We start from the raw sequence: 15160 nt of genomic DNA on the forward strand, positions 1-15160 counted from the left end.
AAGTCCCATAGGTTCCAGGCAGCCTTTCTGTAGGGACTGCAGGTTTTCTAGAAACTAACAGGCTTTGTGGGCTTCTCTGGTGGCTCAGATGGTAGAGAATCTGCCTCCAATGTGGGAGACTGGTGTTTGATCCCTGGGTCAGGAAGATCCCCTAGAGGAGGGCATGGCAACCCACTCTAGAATTCTTTCCTGGAGAATGCCATGGACAGAGGAGCCTGGTGAGCTACAGTCTATGGGGTCACAAAGAGTCAGACATGACTGAAGTGACTTAGCACATGTGCATGCACAACAGATTTTGTCTCAAACCTACTTCTTCTTTCTTGTAATATATAATAACATATTCTAAGAAGCAGAGTAGATGATTAGGAATTTTACATACTCATTTAGTCATTTCCAGGTAATAATTAGTGTAGCGTGATAAGATCTTGGTGGAACTGGAGCTCCCAGGCCAGGTGTCTTGGATTTAGAATAGTCTCCTCTGTTTAGTCCTCCTCTATTTACCATCTATTTATTCCTCTCTGCCTTCCCCTGTTTATCTTTATAAGAAATCTATACACTGATTTTTTAAATATTGGAATACTGTTTGGGGTTATATATGTTTGATAGTGTAATTGTAATTAAACATTAAAAAAATAGAATCTTACCCATTAGATTGTAGTCTTTACGCAGTCAAGAAGGGCCAAACTCATCTGTGCATATTGCTCTCACCCCTGCACGTGGTGCTGTTCATTCAATAAAAAATCATTGATCTTTAGTTATATGAAATGTAGTGAGAAGGACAGAGAGTGTCTCTGTTCTAATGGACCTTATATTCCAGTACGTAAAGATAAACAACACATGACTAATACAGAAGAAAAATCCAAATATGACAATGAGAGGTTAAAAAAGTTATATGACTCAGGGAACTCAAACCAGGGCTCTCTAACAACCTAGAAGGGTAGGATGGGGTGGGAGGTGGGAGGGAGGCTCAAGATGGAGGGGACATATGTATCCCAATGGCTGATTCATGTTGATGTTTGGCATAAACCAACTCAACACTGTAAAGCTGTTATCCTTCAATTAAATAAATTTTTAAAATGAAACAGATAAACTGTATGATTTGAGTTAATAAAAAGTTGTAGAAATGGTAACTCAGAAGCAAATTTGGGTAGCATCTTCATGAAAAGCCTTTCTGAGTAGGTGATGGTTAAACTGAGTCCTGAATGATAAGAAGGAGAAATTATTTAAAGATATGGAAGAGCAATTGGGGGTAAAGCAAACAGCTTGACACACTGTTAAAGAGAGAGCAGATAAGTATGACTGAAACATAGTGTCAGAGGGTGAGAATGGTATGCAGTTACTTTAGAGAGGAAGGAAGGTACTAGATCATATAAGGATTTCTGGTTACATAATTTGGATTTTCCTTCTTAGTGTCATGGGACCACATTGGTTTTTATCCAGGGGAATGCCATCTGATTTATAGCTGAGCGGAGGAGAAGGAACCAGCAAAGAAACTAAAAAGCAGTTCTTAGTGAGATGAAAGGATAATCAGGTAAGGGTGGTGCCTGCAACTCAAGAAGAGAGAAGGTCCAATATGGAGTGGTTAATTAGGTTGGTAATTGGAATGTCAATTAAAATGGTATCACAAAATGGCTAGTAGATTTGGGAACCTGGAGGTTGATGGCAACCTTTATAAGAGATGTTTTAATGGGATAATGAGTAAAGGGTATAGTAGGGTAAGGGAGTGGAAAGAGTAACTAGAAAACACAATTTTTTAGTGAAGAGGAACATATAACAAGGCAGAAGCGATAGGGGTTTTGGGGGCCAAGAGTTTGTTTTGTTTTGGTTGTTAATGGAGAACTGTAGAGGAGACACTGAAGACGCTCGAGGCAGCCAGGTGTTTTAGGAGAACAGTCCTTGAAAAGGTGACAGGAAGTGGGATAAAGGACAGCACATCTTAGTATGCCTTTATCAGCAGATGCTTTCTCTCCCTTTACTTTCACATTCAGTTGACAAAAATGTACAAATCTTGCTGAGCACGATAGCAGAAAATTTGCTTGAAATGGTTCTAGTCTAATAAAAATTGCATTACTCAAAGCAGAAATGGCAGAAATGAATTACATTCATTTGGGGAAAAATGTTTCTTGGCATACAGAGCAGGAGACTTTTAATTTCCTTTTACAATTTTATATTTCAGGTGCTTCAAGAAGACCTAGAACAGGAACAAGTCAGAGTCAATTCTCTCACGCACATGGTGGTGGTTGTAGATGAGTCTAGTGGTGATCATGCAACTGCTGCTTTGGAAGAACAACTTAAGGTCAGATTATTTTCTTTAATACAGTAAATATGTCATTCAAAGTAATTAATTGCAATTCAGAAAATATTTAGAATATTTAAAACAGAATTTGTATATGGCAAATATTAAGCATGCAATGTATTTATTTGAATTGATTCAAATTATGTCTCATCTGTGGGACATTTGTACATAATTCCTTTTCAGTATTTGCTGTTTGTTCATAGCAGCTTCTTGGCCTTTGGGGAAATACATAACTGCAGATTTGTTTTTTAATTATAGTTGAATACCATATATGAGATAACTGGTAGTCGAATATTATTTATGTTCTCTTCAAGCCTGCAATCTGAGGACAAAGGTTAAAAAAAGAACACAAAAAGGATCACATTTAATCAAATAAAAAGTCTAACACCTTCATTATGTTTATTTCTGGAAGCCTTCAGTTTTAAGTCTCATTGAGGATGTAGCCGAATTTTTAAATCATGGAAGTTTGTTGGAGCAGACACTTAGCCTATCAGTCTCTCATTCAATCTGACTCATAGTAATTGTGTCCTTGGAAACTTAACTCATACATATTGATAAAGGATAATGTGAATATTTTCATATTTTTATATTTCCCTCCTAATTGAAAATGATAAAGTTGTATTGTATTTTTTTTAATTTCAACAATGTGTATATGCATATACCAAACCATCAACATTAAGGAAAAATACAGCAGTTTATTGTTCAGAATGTAAAACATACATTCACATATTTAAACAACCACAGATTATATTTGAGGCATTCATTGTACCCACCAAATACCTGCCTTTCTTTGTGATGGTTAGGGGCCACTAGTCTGACATGTCTCAGGATCCAATCAGTGTGGGTTTAAATAGCTTTATAAGGCCAAGATTGTTCTAAACCTAGTTTCTCTTACCTAACCTATAACACGATTTCTTAAAGCCTTATCTCTATTTTCTTCTCTTTTTGTGTGAATTGTGTTTTTTAATCCCAGTGAAATGTCATTTCCTAAGGTTACTGCTTTAGACTTCTATCTCCAACAATGTTATCTCACTCTCCATCATTAAATGAGAAAGACAAAGCTGTTGAACTGCTACAATTGAGCATTTAATATATACTAGTGATTCATGTTAATTGCTTATGTTTCAATGAAATTGCAAGGATTACAGATCTAAAAAGGTTTATGCCACTCAATAATATAATGTCTCATTGTATATGTGATCAGATTTGTTTTACACACACACACACACACACACACACACACACGACTTGCTAAAGGACTGACAGGCTGCTGCTACACCCATCTTAAGAAATTCCATAGTTCTGATACAATAACTTTGTGACTATTTACAAATAGGTAAAAATCTAATATTCAGTGTTTCTTAGACATTTTCAGAAAAGTTGAAAGAAGGCCTGGAGGCAGAGGTTAGATGGGTTACTAGTTTAAAAACAAAACAAAACAAAACAAAAAAAACCCAGAAACTTTTCTAAGTCATAGAGTATTTCCAGTGAAAATAACAACGGAAAAACATTCAGTCTGGCATCACCAGACCTAGTACAACTAGCTTTAGAATATAATTATTCCAAGGTGATGCCTGTGGGACTAGGCCACCTTGAAAAGCAGTCCAGAGCACTCACAGATGGTGACTGGGTTAGATCTTAGGTAATAAATTAAGAGTGGTGGCCCTAAGGTTTTCTATATTTATTATCCTACTTACTCCCATTTTTTAAACCATACTTTCTGCCTTTAATTCTTTGACCCAGAAACATCTACTAAGATAGCTGTGCACGTATTGGCTGTTCCCGATTCACACAAACTCAGTTCATATTTGTCCGTGATTGCCTCCCCCTTAATTAGTGTTGAAAATAGCCTCCCAGTCTCCTCTTTCCCCCTTAACCTCGTTTCCCCTTGTGATACCTCGTTTCCTGTACTGTCACCTGATTTTAGATAATCTTGACTAGTGTCTAAAAGAGCAGAGTTAAGGGACTTCAGTGGTGAGGAGGCCACTGCTTTAGCCTCTCTTCCTATTCCAACAGTTTCCTCAGTCTCAGAGGAATCCATCCATGTTTAAATTGTATGCCTTATTTAACCCGTGGTTTGAATTGCCCTGAAATACTGGGCTCTCATTTGACTTTGAAATTTTGGTAATTCTTTTTTAGGTCCCTTACGAGTGATACAATCTTATCTTACCTAGTTTAATTTTTATAAGGAAAGAGAAGAGGGTGAGAAGTTGATAGAAAAGGAGGAGGAGAGAAGAAATAATAAAGAGTAAAAAGATAAATACATTAGAGGAGTCACTTGAACACCAACACAAATGCCCTCTGTGTGTGTGAGAAGAAGTCTATGTATACTTCAGAGACTGAACTACCATGCTTCATACTGGGCCCTGAGGAATTCTGTTAGAAGTAATAGTAAAAATTTTAGGAAAAAGAAACAGGTATATGGACTCAGTATTGGAGAAGGAAATGGCAACCCACTCCAGTGTTCTTGCCTGGAGAATCCCAGGGACGGGGGAGCCTGGTGGGCTGCCGTCTCTGGGGTTGCGCAGAGTCAGACATGACTGAAGCGACTTAGCAGCAGCATATGGACTCAGTACAGTGGGTGGAGGAACTGGCAGGAAGAATCCTTAAGAGCTTTGGTTGAAGTAAGGTCTGGTCATCCCACACCTTCTTTCTCCCCCCAGACCTCCCATGTCACCACAATGCCTTAACCCATTTCTCTCCAACTTGTAGAAGTATCAGAGCCTCAAAATGGATACCCAGTGTCTTTAGGAAAGAGATACAGATGGGGGAAGACTCGGAAAGGAAGTCTTTGATGTAATTCAGTAACAGAGAGAGAGAGATGTGCTTCCCATCTTGAGTTAGAATTCTAAAAATACTCCTCATGGAATATCTTTACATGTATTGACTTAGTTCTGTGAACTCTGTTAGAAGTTAGATTTTTCTCTAACTTTAAAAGACTTTTAGAAGTCTTCTTTTTAAAAGGTTTGAAGAAAAACAAAGTTAGGTCAGAACATATGCTTAGGGATTCTGAAAGATGGCATGACTTATGAAGGATAATACTCTGAAAAGTGCAGTCTCTTGTAAATTAATTTGATTCTGTCTCTCAGAGGTTCAGCTTGTCCCTCAGCAATGTCACCACAGGTCAGAAACTTGTCCTTAGCTTTAGAGGTTTCTGTGATATCAGTAGATTTATAAGCAGTGATGCCAGTTAACTAATTTTCCTGAGAAATAGCTTGGCTAAAAACTAAGGTAAGTAATTTACTTGGCAGCTTCAGTCATGGAAGATATTACCATAGCTCTTTCTTTTTCCTTTTTTTTTTTTTTTTTTTTGATGATTACTTTTAATGTCTTTACTATGTCAGAGGGATTATGCTGGGTAACAGAGGTAAAATGGTGAGTGAAAAAGAGAATTTGTTCTGCCTTCCTGGGTCAGAAATGGGTAATTTGCAAGCATGTTGCCTTCCTTGGAACCTTGAAATGAGTGTAGCCATTTATTAGGCTCCCATTATGAATTCAAATGCTGATTCCTTGTCATCCTTGGTCATCTTGGTAGGCCTGGTGGCTGCTCTCTTGGTACTTGCAATCTAACAGAGGAAATAAACACTAATTACATGATTTACAAAAATGAGAAAATATTTAATAATGGACATAACTTATTTCTATTAGGGAAAGGAAAAAAGTTTTGTGACAGCAGATTAGTCTGACTTAAGCTGAAGCTTGAAAGCATGAAATGATTCCCTAGGAAAGTGATGTTTATGATCTAAAAGACACATTGGATGGAACTGTATGAAGTATATGTATAAGGGGATTGGTGGATGTGCACATGGTTTCCAGGAAGGAGAAACAGTATATCAAGTGAGCATGGCACTCTAAAAAGTGAAAGTGTTAGTCACTCAGTCATGTCCAACTCTTTGGGACCCCATGGACTATAGCCCACCAGGCTCCTCTGTCCATGGGATTTTCCAAACAAGAGAGCCGGGGTGGGTTGTCATTTCTTTTTCCAGGGATCAAAACCGGGTCTCCCAAATGTCAGACTCTTTACCATCTGAGCTATGAGGGAGGCCATGGAATTCTCAAGGAATTGAAAAAGAGCCAGTTTGGTTGCAGTAATGAAGTTCAAAAGATTGGAGCTAGCAAAGGCTTGGTAGGTAGACAGGGCCTCATCTAAGAGCTAGACTTAAATGTGTGATACTAAACTCCACAATAATTCATTCAGTCAACAAACATGTGTTGAGCAACAGCCTTCTGCCAAGATGGTGACTGGGACCACCATTATGGGAATGGGTGGGGAACACAGTCATGGTACCTGCACTCCTGGACCTACACTAGTTAAATGCAATTAAGTGTAAAATTTTGGTCATGATGAGTTCAGTGTGACAGATATATACCTTACTAGATGACTTTTATCTTGCTCCAGAAGGTAAAGAAAGGCTTACCCAAGTGGCAGAAAGTGAACTCTGAAGATTAATAGAAATTGATTAGACAACAGTAGAGAGCAGGAAGGTATTTCAGATAGAAATACTATATTTATTCATTCATTCAACAGATATGTATTGAGTACCTACTAGGCACCAGCCAGAAGTCTAAGCTTTGAGGTTAAGTATGAACAAAACATAAATCGTTTCTCTCTAAAGCTTACATTCCAGCAAGCATCAGAATACCTAAGCAAGATTTATACTATGAAAAAGGTGCTGAAAACTATAAGGGAAAATAGACTGGAGAAGGAAGCAGTTTTACATGGAGGAGGTCAAGGGAAACTTTGCTGAGAAGGTGGCATTTGAGCAAAAACTGAAACAAAATAAGGGAGGTGTTTCGGAGGTGCATAGGTCCTATGGTATTTTCGCATTTGAAAACTGAAAAAAGACTATAAATAGAGCATAAAGGAAGCCTATTGTTCTAGGGAGATAGCTGTTTCTCGTGAAAAAAGATTCAGAAACCTGGTGAGGCCAATAGCTTTTACAGAAGATACTCTAATGAAAACATTTTCCTGATAAAAGGTAGAACTATTAAAATCTCATTTTTAGACATGTTCTTCTATACAGGTTTAACACTTGAGTGTCAAGCTAAACATATTAAATGTGTCTAAGGCCACAGACTTGTGAGGGTTTCTGGCATATAAAAAATGTGGATTATTTTGCTAAATGACCTCAATCTTAAAGCTATTGTCTAAAATTTTGGAGAATTAAAGATATGTCAAAAGAATGGATACATTCAAGTAGCCTCTTTTGAAGAAGAATAACCTAGAAAGTACAGTTTTAGAGCAGATTAGTAACATAAGGCTATGCACACATGTATAGTTTCTTGTTCATCTAGTGAACTTAAAAAATTTTATTGCATAAAAGAATAATTTTCAAAGTTTAGAAAGGTCTCTAAGAACTAGGATACACTCACTGAAATCAAGACATGAAAACCAACTTGATATCAAATGACATTGAACAATTTGTGCAAATATTATGTGGTATTATCAAGACACATTCTTTGGTGGCTATATCAAGTTGGTTGACCCAGTAGAATGGAATAAATAGAAAATGTTTTGATTTCCTTGAAGTATTTTGCAAAGTCTCTCATGAGATGTCTATGGATACAGTGAGCCTTCCTTTTTCTATGTGGGTTGGTGGTGAATGTCTGTGTTTTAATATATTCCTTCCTGTTATCTGATTCATGTGCGAGATAATTGTGCTGAAAATGATTGGACCCCTTTATTCAATCCTCAGAGTCAGAAAGTTTGGGGACAAGAATACATTTGATGATATAGTTGGGGCACGGTGTAAATTTCGCCCCCATGTGAGTGGTTACTGGATGAGTTCCTCTCTCAAATGACTTTAGAAGTTTTATAGAAATGTCCTGTGAAGTTAGAATGTCACATACAAGTGTCACATACTTGTCTTTCATGTTTTTAATCAGAATAGGCATATTTACTGATTGAAAGTTTACTGCTTAGTTAAGTTTTTGATAAGAAAGATCTCAGTCCCCATCTATACATGTGAGAGGATGCATGTGTGTGCATATATACACATGTACACACATATCACTATATACATACAGTTATACAAATGCAAGTACATGCTCATATATACATTTACATTTTATCCATATGTATGGATGTGTGTGTGTGTGTGTGTGTGTGTGTGTGTGTGTGTGTATGGAAGGAGGGGAAAAAGAGAGACCAACTGAACTTTGATACAAATTTAAGATTAAATCAAAGCATGATGACATAAATTCTTAGTAAATGTGATCTTGGATACAGCATAATGTCTAGATTATAAGGACTAATAATTATGTTCTGAGCTGGTTCGGATACACTTTTAATATCTTAACTGAATTTTTCAGGGAGAATGACAACCTGTAAAGAAAGTTCATAGAGCCAGGAGTTATTTAATTTTAAGGAAAACTTAAGCAGAGATAAGGTACATGTGAGCAGTTTTATCTTATTGAAAAAGGAAGACATTTTCTCTGTTTTACTTCAGAAAGTTGTGCTATCAAAAGTAGGCACAAGTTGATAAGCCTGTATGTCTTCTGCCCAGACCTCTTTCCTGAGCGCAATTTTTTTCTCTTCCATTTTCTGCTGGATATATGCCCTGTGAAGTTCAAAATGGACCTCAAATACAGCAAGGTGAAATTTAACTGATTGTGTCCTACTTGCCTCTAAACTTGCTCTTTTACTGACTCCCCCAGTTTTGTTATTGCACCACCATTCACCTTGACACCTATGCCAGAAAGCTGGAGGCATTCCGGACGCATCTCTTTCCATTCTCTGACGAGCCTGTCACGTAATCAGTGAAAACACTGCTGCGCCGTCGCTCATATTCAGTGCTTCATCTTGGTTCCTGTTACTATTTCCCAAGATAGGGCCCTACCTGCAACCCCTGGAAACCCTTGCCTGAATTCTTACCTTGCTTCAATCCAATCTTCACATTAAAGTCAGTACAGAATTTCAAGAGCTTACATAATAGAGTTTCTCCTCTGCTAAATCCTAAGTAACACTGTTCTCCAGAGACTATTATCACTTAGTCCTACAGTGAATAACTGCCCCCCCGACCTGTCTCTCAACATTTACCTCCTATTATACCCCTCATAGCCCTCAACCTACAGTCTCTTCCTCCAGGCTGTTTCTGATCCTCTGTATATCACCTTTGTACAAGCTACTCCTGGCACTTAGAATACTCATGTTCATCATGTCTGCTTGAAAAGTGCTACCTCATGTAGCAGACTGAGTTCAGATTTTCATTTGTGAAGGTGGTATCATATAGTAATGATCATTCCCTTTTTGGTGCCATCTATATACTATGATTTGGAGAAGACAGTGGCACCCCACTCCAGTACTCTTGCCTGGAAAATCCCATGGATGGAGGAGCCTGCTGGGCTGCCGTCTATGGGGTCACACAGAGTCAGACACGACTGAAGTGACTTAGCAGCAGCAGCAGCAGCAGCAGCAGCAGCATATACTATGATTGTGCCTCTGTTGTTTGGAGGGAAAATAGTCTACTAAAAAGTAACTCTTCAGAAAGGCTAAAATGTCCCCTTGTCTGTCATGGCTTGGAACTGGTTGAAAGTTGCTCAGTCATGTCTGACTATTTGCAACCCCATGGACTATACAGTCCATGGAATTCTCCAGGCCAGAATACTGGAGTGGGTAGCCTATCCCTTCTCCAGCAGATCTTTCCAACCCAGGAACTGAACCGGGATCTCCTGTGTTGCAGGCAGATTCTTTACCATCTGAGCTATGGAACTGGGATGTGGAACGAAAAGTGTTTATGCTACATACCTTTGGAATAATTAGTGTGGGGAAAAAAGGCTATGAAATGTTAAATCCTGCAGAATTAAGAAATAGAGGTTATTTATGAAGAAGAATACATAAGAAAATAATTTTGATGTCCTTCTCTGGTCTCTAATTTTGTATTTGCCAAATAAAAAGCATGTTTAAAATAAAAATAGATGTGGCAGAAATACTTTCACTGAGCAAAGTGTCAACAACTGTTGCCCATGAAGCAGTAATTATAATTATTAGCAGTTCTGTGTGCTCATTATTTCCTAAGAATCGTATATAGTATGTATGTAATGCTATTTCTGTTTCACAAATGAGAAAGCCTATGTGTAATGAGGCTAAATCCAAGTTCATGTAGTTTGCAAGTGGCAGAGCTGAGACTGCTTAGGCTTTGTCTTGATCTCTCAGTTTCGTCGGAGAAAATTATGTCATGACCTTTAGAAGATTCACTTTCATGAATTCAAGAAGGAAATAGCAACCCACTCCAGTGTCCTTGCCTGGAGAATCCCAGGGACGGGGGAGCCTGGTGGGCTGCCATCTATGGGGTCGCACAGAGTCGGACACGACTGAAGCGACTTAGCAGCAGCAGCAGCAGCATAGGGGTATATATGCAAGTATGTTAGAATGATAATATTCTTCATGAATATTAAGTGTTAATTCTCATATACTTTAAAAAGAATTCTGGCCCTGTTGATCTCTGAAAAAAATCTTTTATACTATGGCACAATTTTTTTATTGGAGTACTCTGAAAAGTACACAAATCATAATTAAAGCTTGAAGACTTCACATGGTCATAGTCATAAATTGGTCCCACCTCTATCCTGATTTGGAAAAGGCAATGGCACCCCACTCCAGTACTCTTGCCTGGAAAATCCCATGGGTGGAGGAGCCTGGTGGGCTGCAATCCATGGGGTCACGAAGAGTCTGAGATGACTGAGCGACTTCACTTCCACTTTTCACTTTCATGCATTGTAGAAGGAAATGGCAACCCACTCCAGTGTTCTTGCCTGGGGAATCCCAGGGACGGCAGAGCCTGGTGGACTGCCATCTATGGGGTCGCACAGAGTCAGACATGACTGAAGCAACTTAGCAGCAGCAGCAGCAGCAGCAGCAGCAGCAGCTATCCTGATTTATAATACCTCAGATAAATTTTGCTGTATTTCTCACTTAATGTAAATGGAATTGCATAATAGACAGATTGATTCATGACTGTTTCCACTCAACATTGTTTGTGAGATTCATTCATGTTGCTTATATTAATAGCACTAGTTCATTAATTTTTCTTTTTATGAATATACCACAGTTTAATTATACAACCTACTGTTAAGAAAATGTGGGTTGTTTGAAGTATAGGACCATGACAAATAATTCTGCTATGAAAATAATTATACATTTCTTTTGGTGAATATTTGTATGCTTTTATATTGGATATCCAGCCAGGATTGGAATTGCTGGATCATTGAATATATGTATATTTAGCTTTATACGTATTACTAGAGTTTTCTAAAGTTGGTTTATACAGTTTTTTCTCTTCAATAGTCAATAAAGATACAAATTGCTCTACATCTTCTTTACTACTTGATACTGTCAAATTTTTAATTTGACCCTTTCTGATAATTGTATAATGACATCTCTTGTTTTAATTTGCATGTACTGATGACTCATGAAGTTGAGCACAATTTCAGTTTATTTCAGTTGCTTATTTGAAAGACCTCATTTTTGAAATGCCTGTTTTTCTACTGAGTTTTTTATATTTCTCTTAGTGACGTGATTATTTTCAAAATATATATTCTGGATGATAATCCTTTGTTTGTTACCTATATTACAAGTTGTTTGTTTGTTTGTTTGTTTTCGCTAAGTACCTTATCTTTTTATTCCTTAATGAATTACTAATTTAATAAACAGAAGTTTTAAAATCATTATATCCCACTTCAATATTTTTCTGCTATGGTTAGTGTATTTTTGTCTCGAGTTTAAAAGTAGCATTTCCTACTCTAAGACCTAGAAGATATTTTCCTGGAGGGCCGTATAGGTACTTTATTGTTTGACCTTTCATGGTACATTCCATCTCATATTTCTGGTGTGATAAAGGATTGAATGTCCATTTTTTTCCTATTTAGATCCAACTGAAAGAGCATGACTTATTGCAAACAGTGTTCCGCAGCATCACCTTTAGTCAAATGCAAATACATGTATGCCTCACTTTATGGACTCTACTTCTGTGTGTACATCTGCCTATACTTATGTCAATGCGGCATTGTCTTAATTACTATAGCTTTTTAATATTTTTGATACTGGTAATATCGTAAAATAAAAATTGTACCAGATGATTAAACTGGCGAGAAAACAAATTATTCAAGATTATTGCATTGACGGGTCAAAGACTATTGTAGTAGGGGAGAGAGACTGAACTCTGGTCCAGTGAACCAAAGGTGGGAGAATTGTTAAGTGCTGGAATGAGCTAGTGTAAAAAGATTAGAGCACATTAAAAGGTTGGATGGTCAATGTGATTAAGCCATTTTGTGTTTGCTAATTGTCCCTTATCAAAGTTAGGCTCCTACCCTCCCACAGAGTCTGGAAGACATGGGCCCTATCTTTCTTGATAATTACATTTCAAAGGGATGGCTAACAGGTCCTTGAGAAAGATATTCTTGGATTGTAGGCTATTTACATCTTAAACTGGCAGATTAAAAAAATTTACAACTTCTTTCTAAAGTGCTCTGAGAAGAAATGTTGGGGCCTATAGTCTAAAGTTTAATGAAGCTATGGAGAACACTGAGTCTAGCTTGACCAAGGTAAACCCTTTATATTTGTATTTGATTTCTTCTTTTTAAAGATTGTGTTGACCATTTTTATTCATTTGCTTTCCATATCAATTTTAGAATCAGCTTATCACCGCCTCCTCAAACATGTTTTGGTTTTAATTGGATTTCACTGAATATATAGATTAATTTGTGGTAAATGTCTTTATTAAATAAAATATTTTAATTTATGAATGAAATATTCTTTCATTTATCTAGGTCTTTATTTTCTCTAAACAATGTTTTATGGTTCTCAAGATAGTGGGTCTTAGACTTTCTATGTGATTTCTTGCTAGGTTTTTGATAGTTCTGGTCTTGTTGCAAATAGTTATCTTTTAAGTTTTTCATGTTTTATTTCCTGTTGCTGATATTGAGAAGTACACTTTTATTTTTGTTCCTTGGCCTCATATCCAGAAATGATGCTTAGTTTACTTCTTAACTTGAGTAGTTTCTCCGTAGCGTCACTCAGATGTATGTACCCAGGTGGTTTGGGGTTAATGGCAGTTTTATTTCTCCCTTTCCAATCATTCATCTTATTAATTTCTCTTAAATTTTTTTGCTGCTTACTCTAGTACAATGAGATTATTGTTGTTGTTTCCCATTTTATCTCTCAGAGGTGAGGCTTTTAGTAAATCGCTGTCAAGTATGGTATTTCCTGTAGGCTTCTTGTTCACACCTTTTTCTCCTAGTGTTCTAAAAGGTTTTGTTATTACTGGGTGTTAATTTAATCAAACTTATTTTTCAGGATAACCTGAGACAATCATACTAGTTTTCTCGTTTGTTCCATTAATATGTAAAATCACATTGCTTTTTTTTTTTTAATGTGAAAATAGCCTTGCATATATGAGATAAACCAAACATGGAGGCTATGTATAACCCTTTTAATGTTTTGCTAGATTTTTTTTTTTTTTTGCTAACATTTGACTTAGAATTTTCCCATTGTGTCCATGAAGGAGTATTGTTCTCCTTTCTTGTGATATGCTCACTAGGGTTAAGTACCTTACTATGGAGAAGGAAATGGCAATCCACTCCAGTATTCTTGCCTGGAGAATCCCAGAAACAGAGGAGCTTGTGGGCTACTGTCCATGGGGTTGCACAGAGTTGGACACGACTGAAGCAACTTAGCAACAGCAGTGTAGAGACTTGGGAACTTACCATTTATGCCTGGAATTTTCCTTATGGGGGAAGTTTTAAATGAGAAGTCAGTATATTTAATGGACTTAAGCCTTTCTGTTTTTTTTTATTTTTTTACTTTACAATATCGTATTGGTTTTGCCATATATCAATATGAATCTACCACAGGTATACACGTGTTCCCCATCCTGAACCCTCCTCCCTCCTCCCTTCCTGTACCATCCCTCTGGGTCGTCCCAGTGCACCAGCCCCAAGCATCCAGTATTGTGCATCAGACCTGGACTGGTGACTCGTTTCATATATGATATTATACATGTTTCAATGCCATTCTCCCTAATCATCCCACCCTCTCCCTCTCCCCAATGTTAATCGCAGCACTGTTTATAATAGCCAGGACATGGAAGCAACCTAGATGTCCGTCAGCAGATGAATGGATAAGAAAGCTGTGGTACATACACACAATGGAGTATTACTCAGCCATTAAAAAGAATACATTTGAATCAGTTCTAATGAGGTGGATGAAACTGAAGCCTTTCTATTTTTGGTTTATGTTTTTAAAAATAGTTTACCTCCATTTTCCAGATTTTCCCTTTTTTGTCAGTTCAAGTTAAGTTTTGTCTTTCTAGGAATTTGTCTATTGCATCTAAAATTACAAATATATTCAGTCCACATGGAATTTAATAACATATTTATCATTGAAATTTAGGAAATGTGATATGAAGCTATGAATTTCTAGCCTTTCTGGAGAAAACAAGTGATTTGATGATCCTGGGTCTGTCTTCCTGCATATTAACCTCAGTAGGAATTGAATAGATCTGCCCACTTTACCATGAGCTCTCCATTTAGCTGCAGTCTCCATCTCTCTTCATTCCCTCACACCTAGATTATTTTATACATTTTATTTCATGTACCTCTTGGAACATGTGATTTCTTATAGGTGGAATAAATTGAATGGCAAGAGTTAGAATGTAATATAGAGGGATTTCCAGTCACTTATCTGTAAATAAGGCACATAATGAAAAATGCTCCTGGTTTAAGAATGCAAAAGAAGAGATTTTTTAACTCTTGTACAAAACTAAGTTTTATTTGACTGTAGGTAAAACACAGAAACCTAGTAAAGTTAACATCATGCTGAAATGTTTCAGTGTATTCTCTATTAAAAAGTCTATTGTGCTGTAGATT

The 15160-nt window shown here is 37.1% G+C and overlaps 1 protein-coding gene across 9 annotated transcripts in view; it reads left to right on the forward strand.

The window, feature by feature from the left end:
- The window catches only part of DMD (dystrophin), a 2362639-nt gene that overhangs the window by 780659 nt on the left and 1566820 nt on the right, over positions 1 to 15160 (forward strand). For all 9 annotated transcript variants that reach the window (XM_070783459.1, XM_070783466.1, XM_070783462.1 and 6 more), the window contains one exon: positions 2177 to 2296. In XM_070783459.1, coding sequence (XP_070639560.1) covers positions 2177 to 2296 — 120 coding nt within the window. The remainder of the gene's footprint in view (positions 1 to 2176; positions 2297 to 15160) is intronic.

Source organism: Bos indicus, chromosome X, assembly GCF_029378745.1.
Source record: "Bos indicus isolate NIAB-ARS_2022 breed Sahiwal x Tharparkar chromosome X, NIAB-ARS_B.indTharparkar_mat_pri_1.0, whole genome shotgun sequence".
Lineage (NCBI taxonomy): Eukaryota > Metazoa > Chordata > Mammalia > Artiodactyla > Bovidae > Bos > Bos indicus.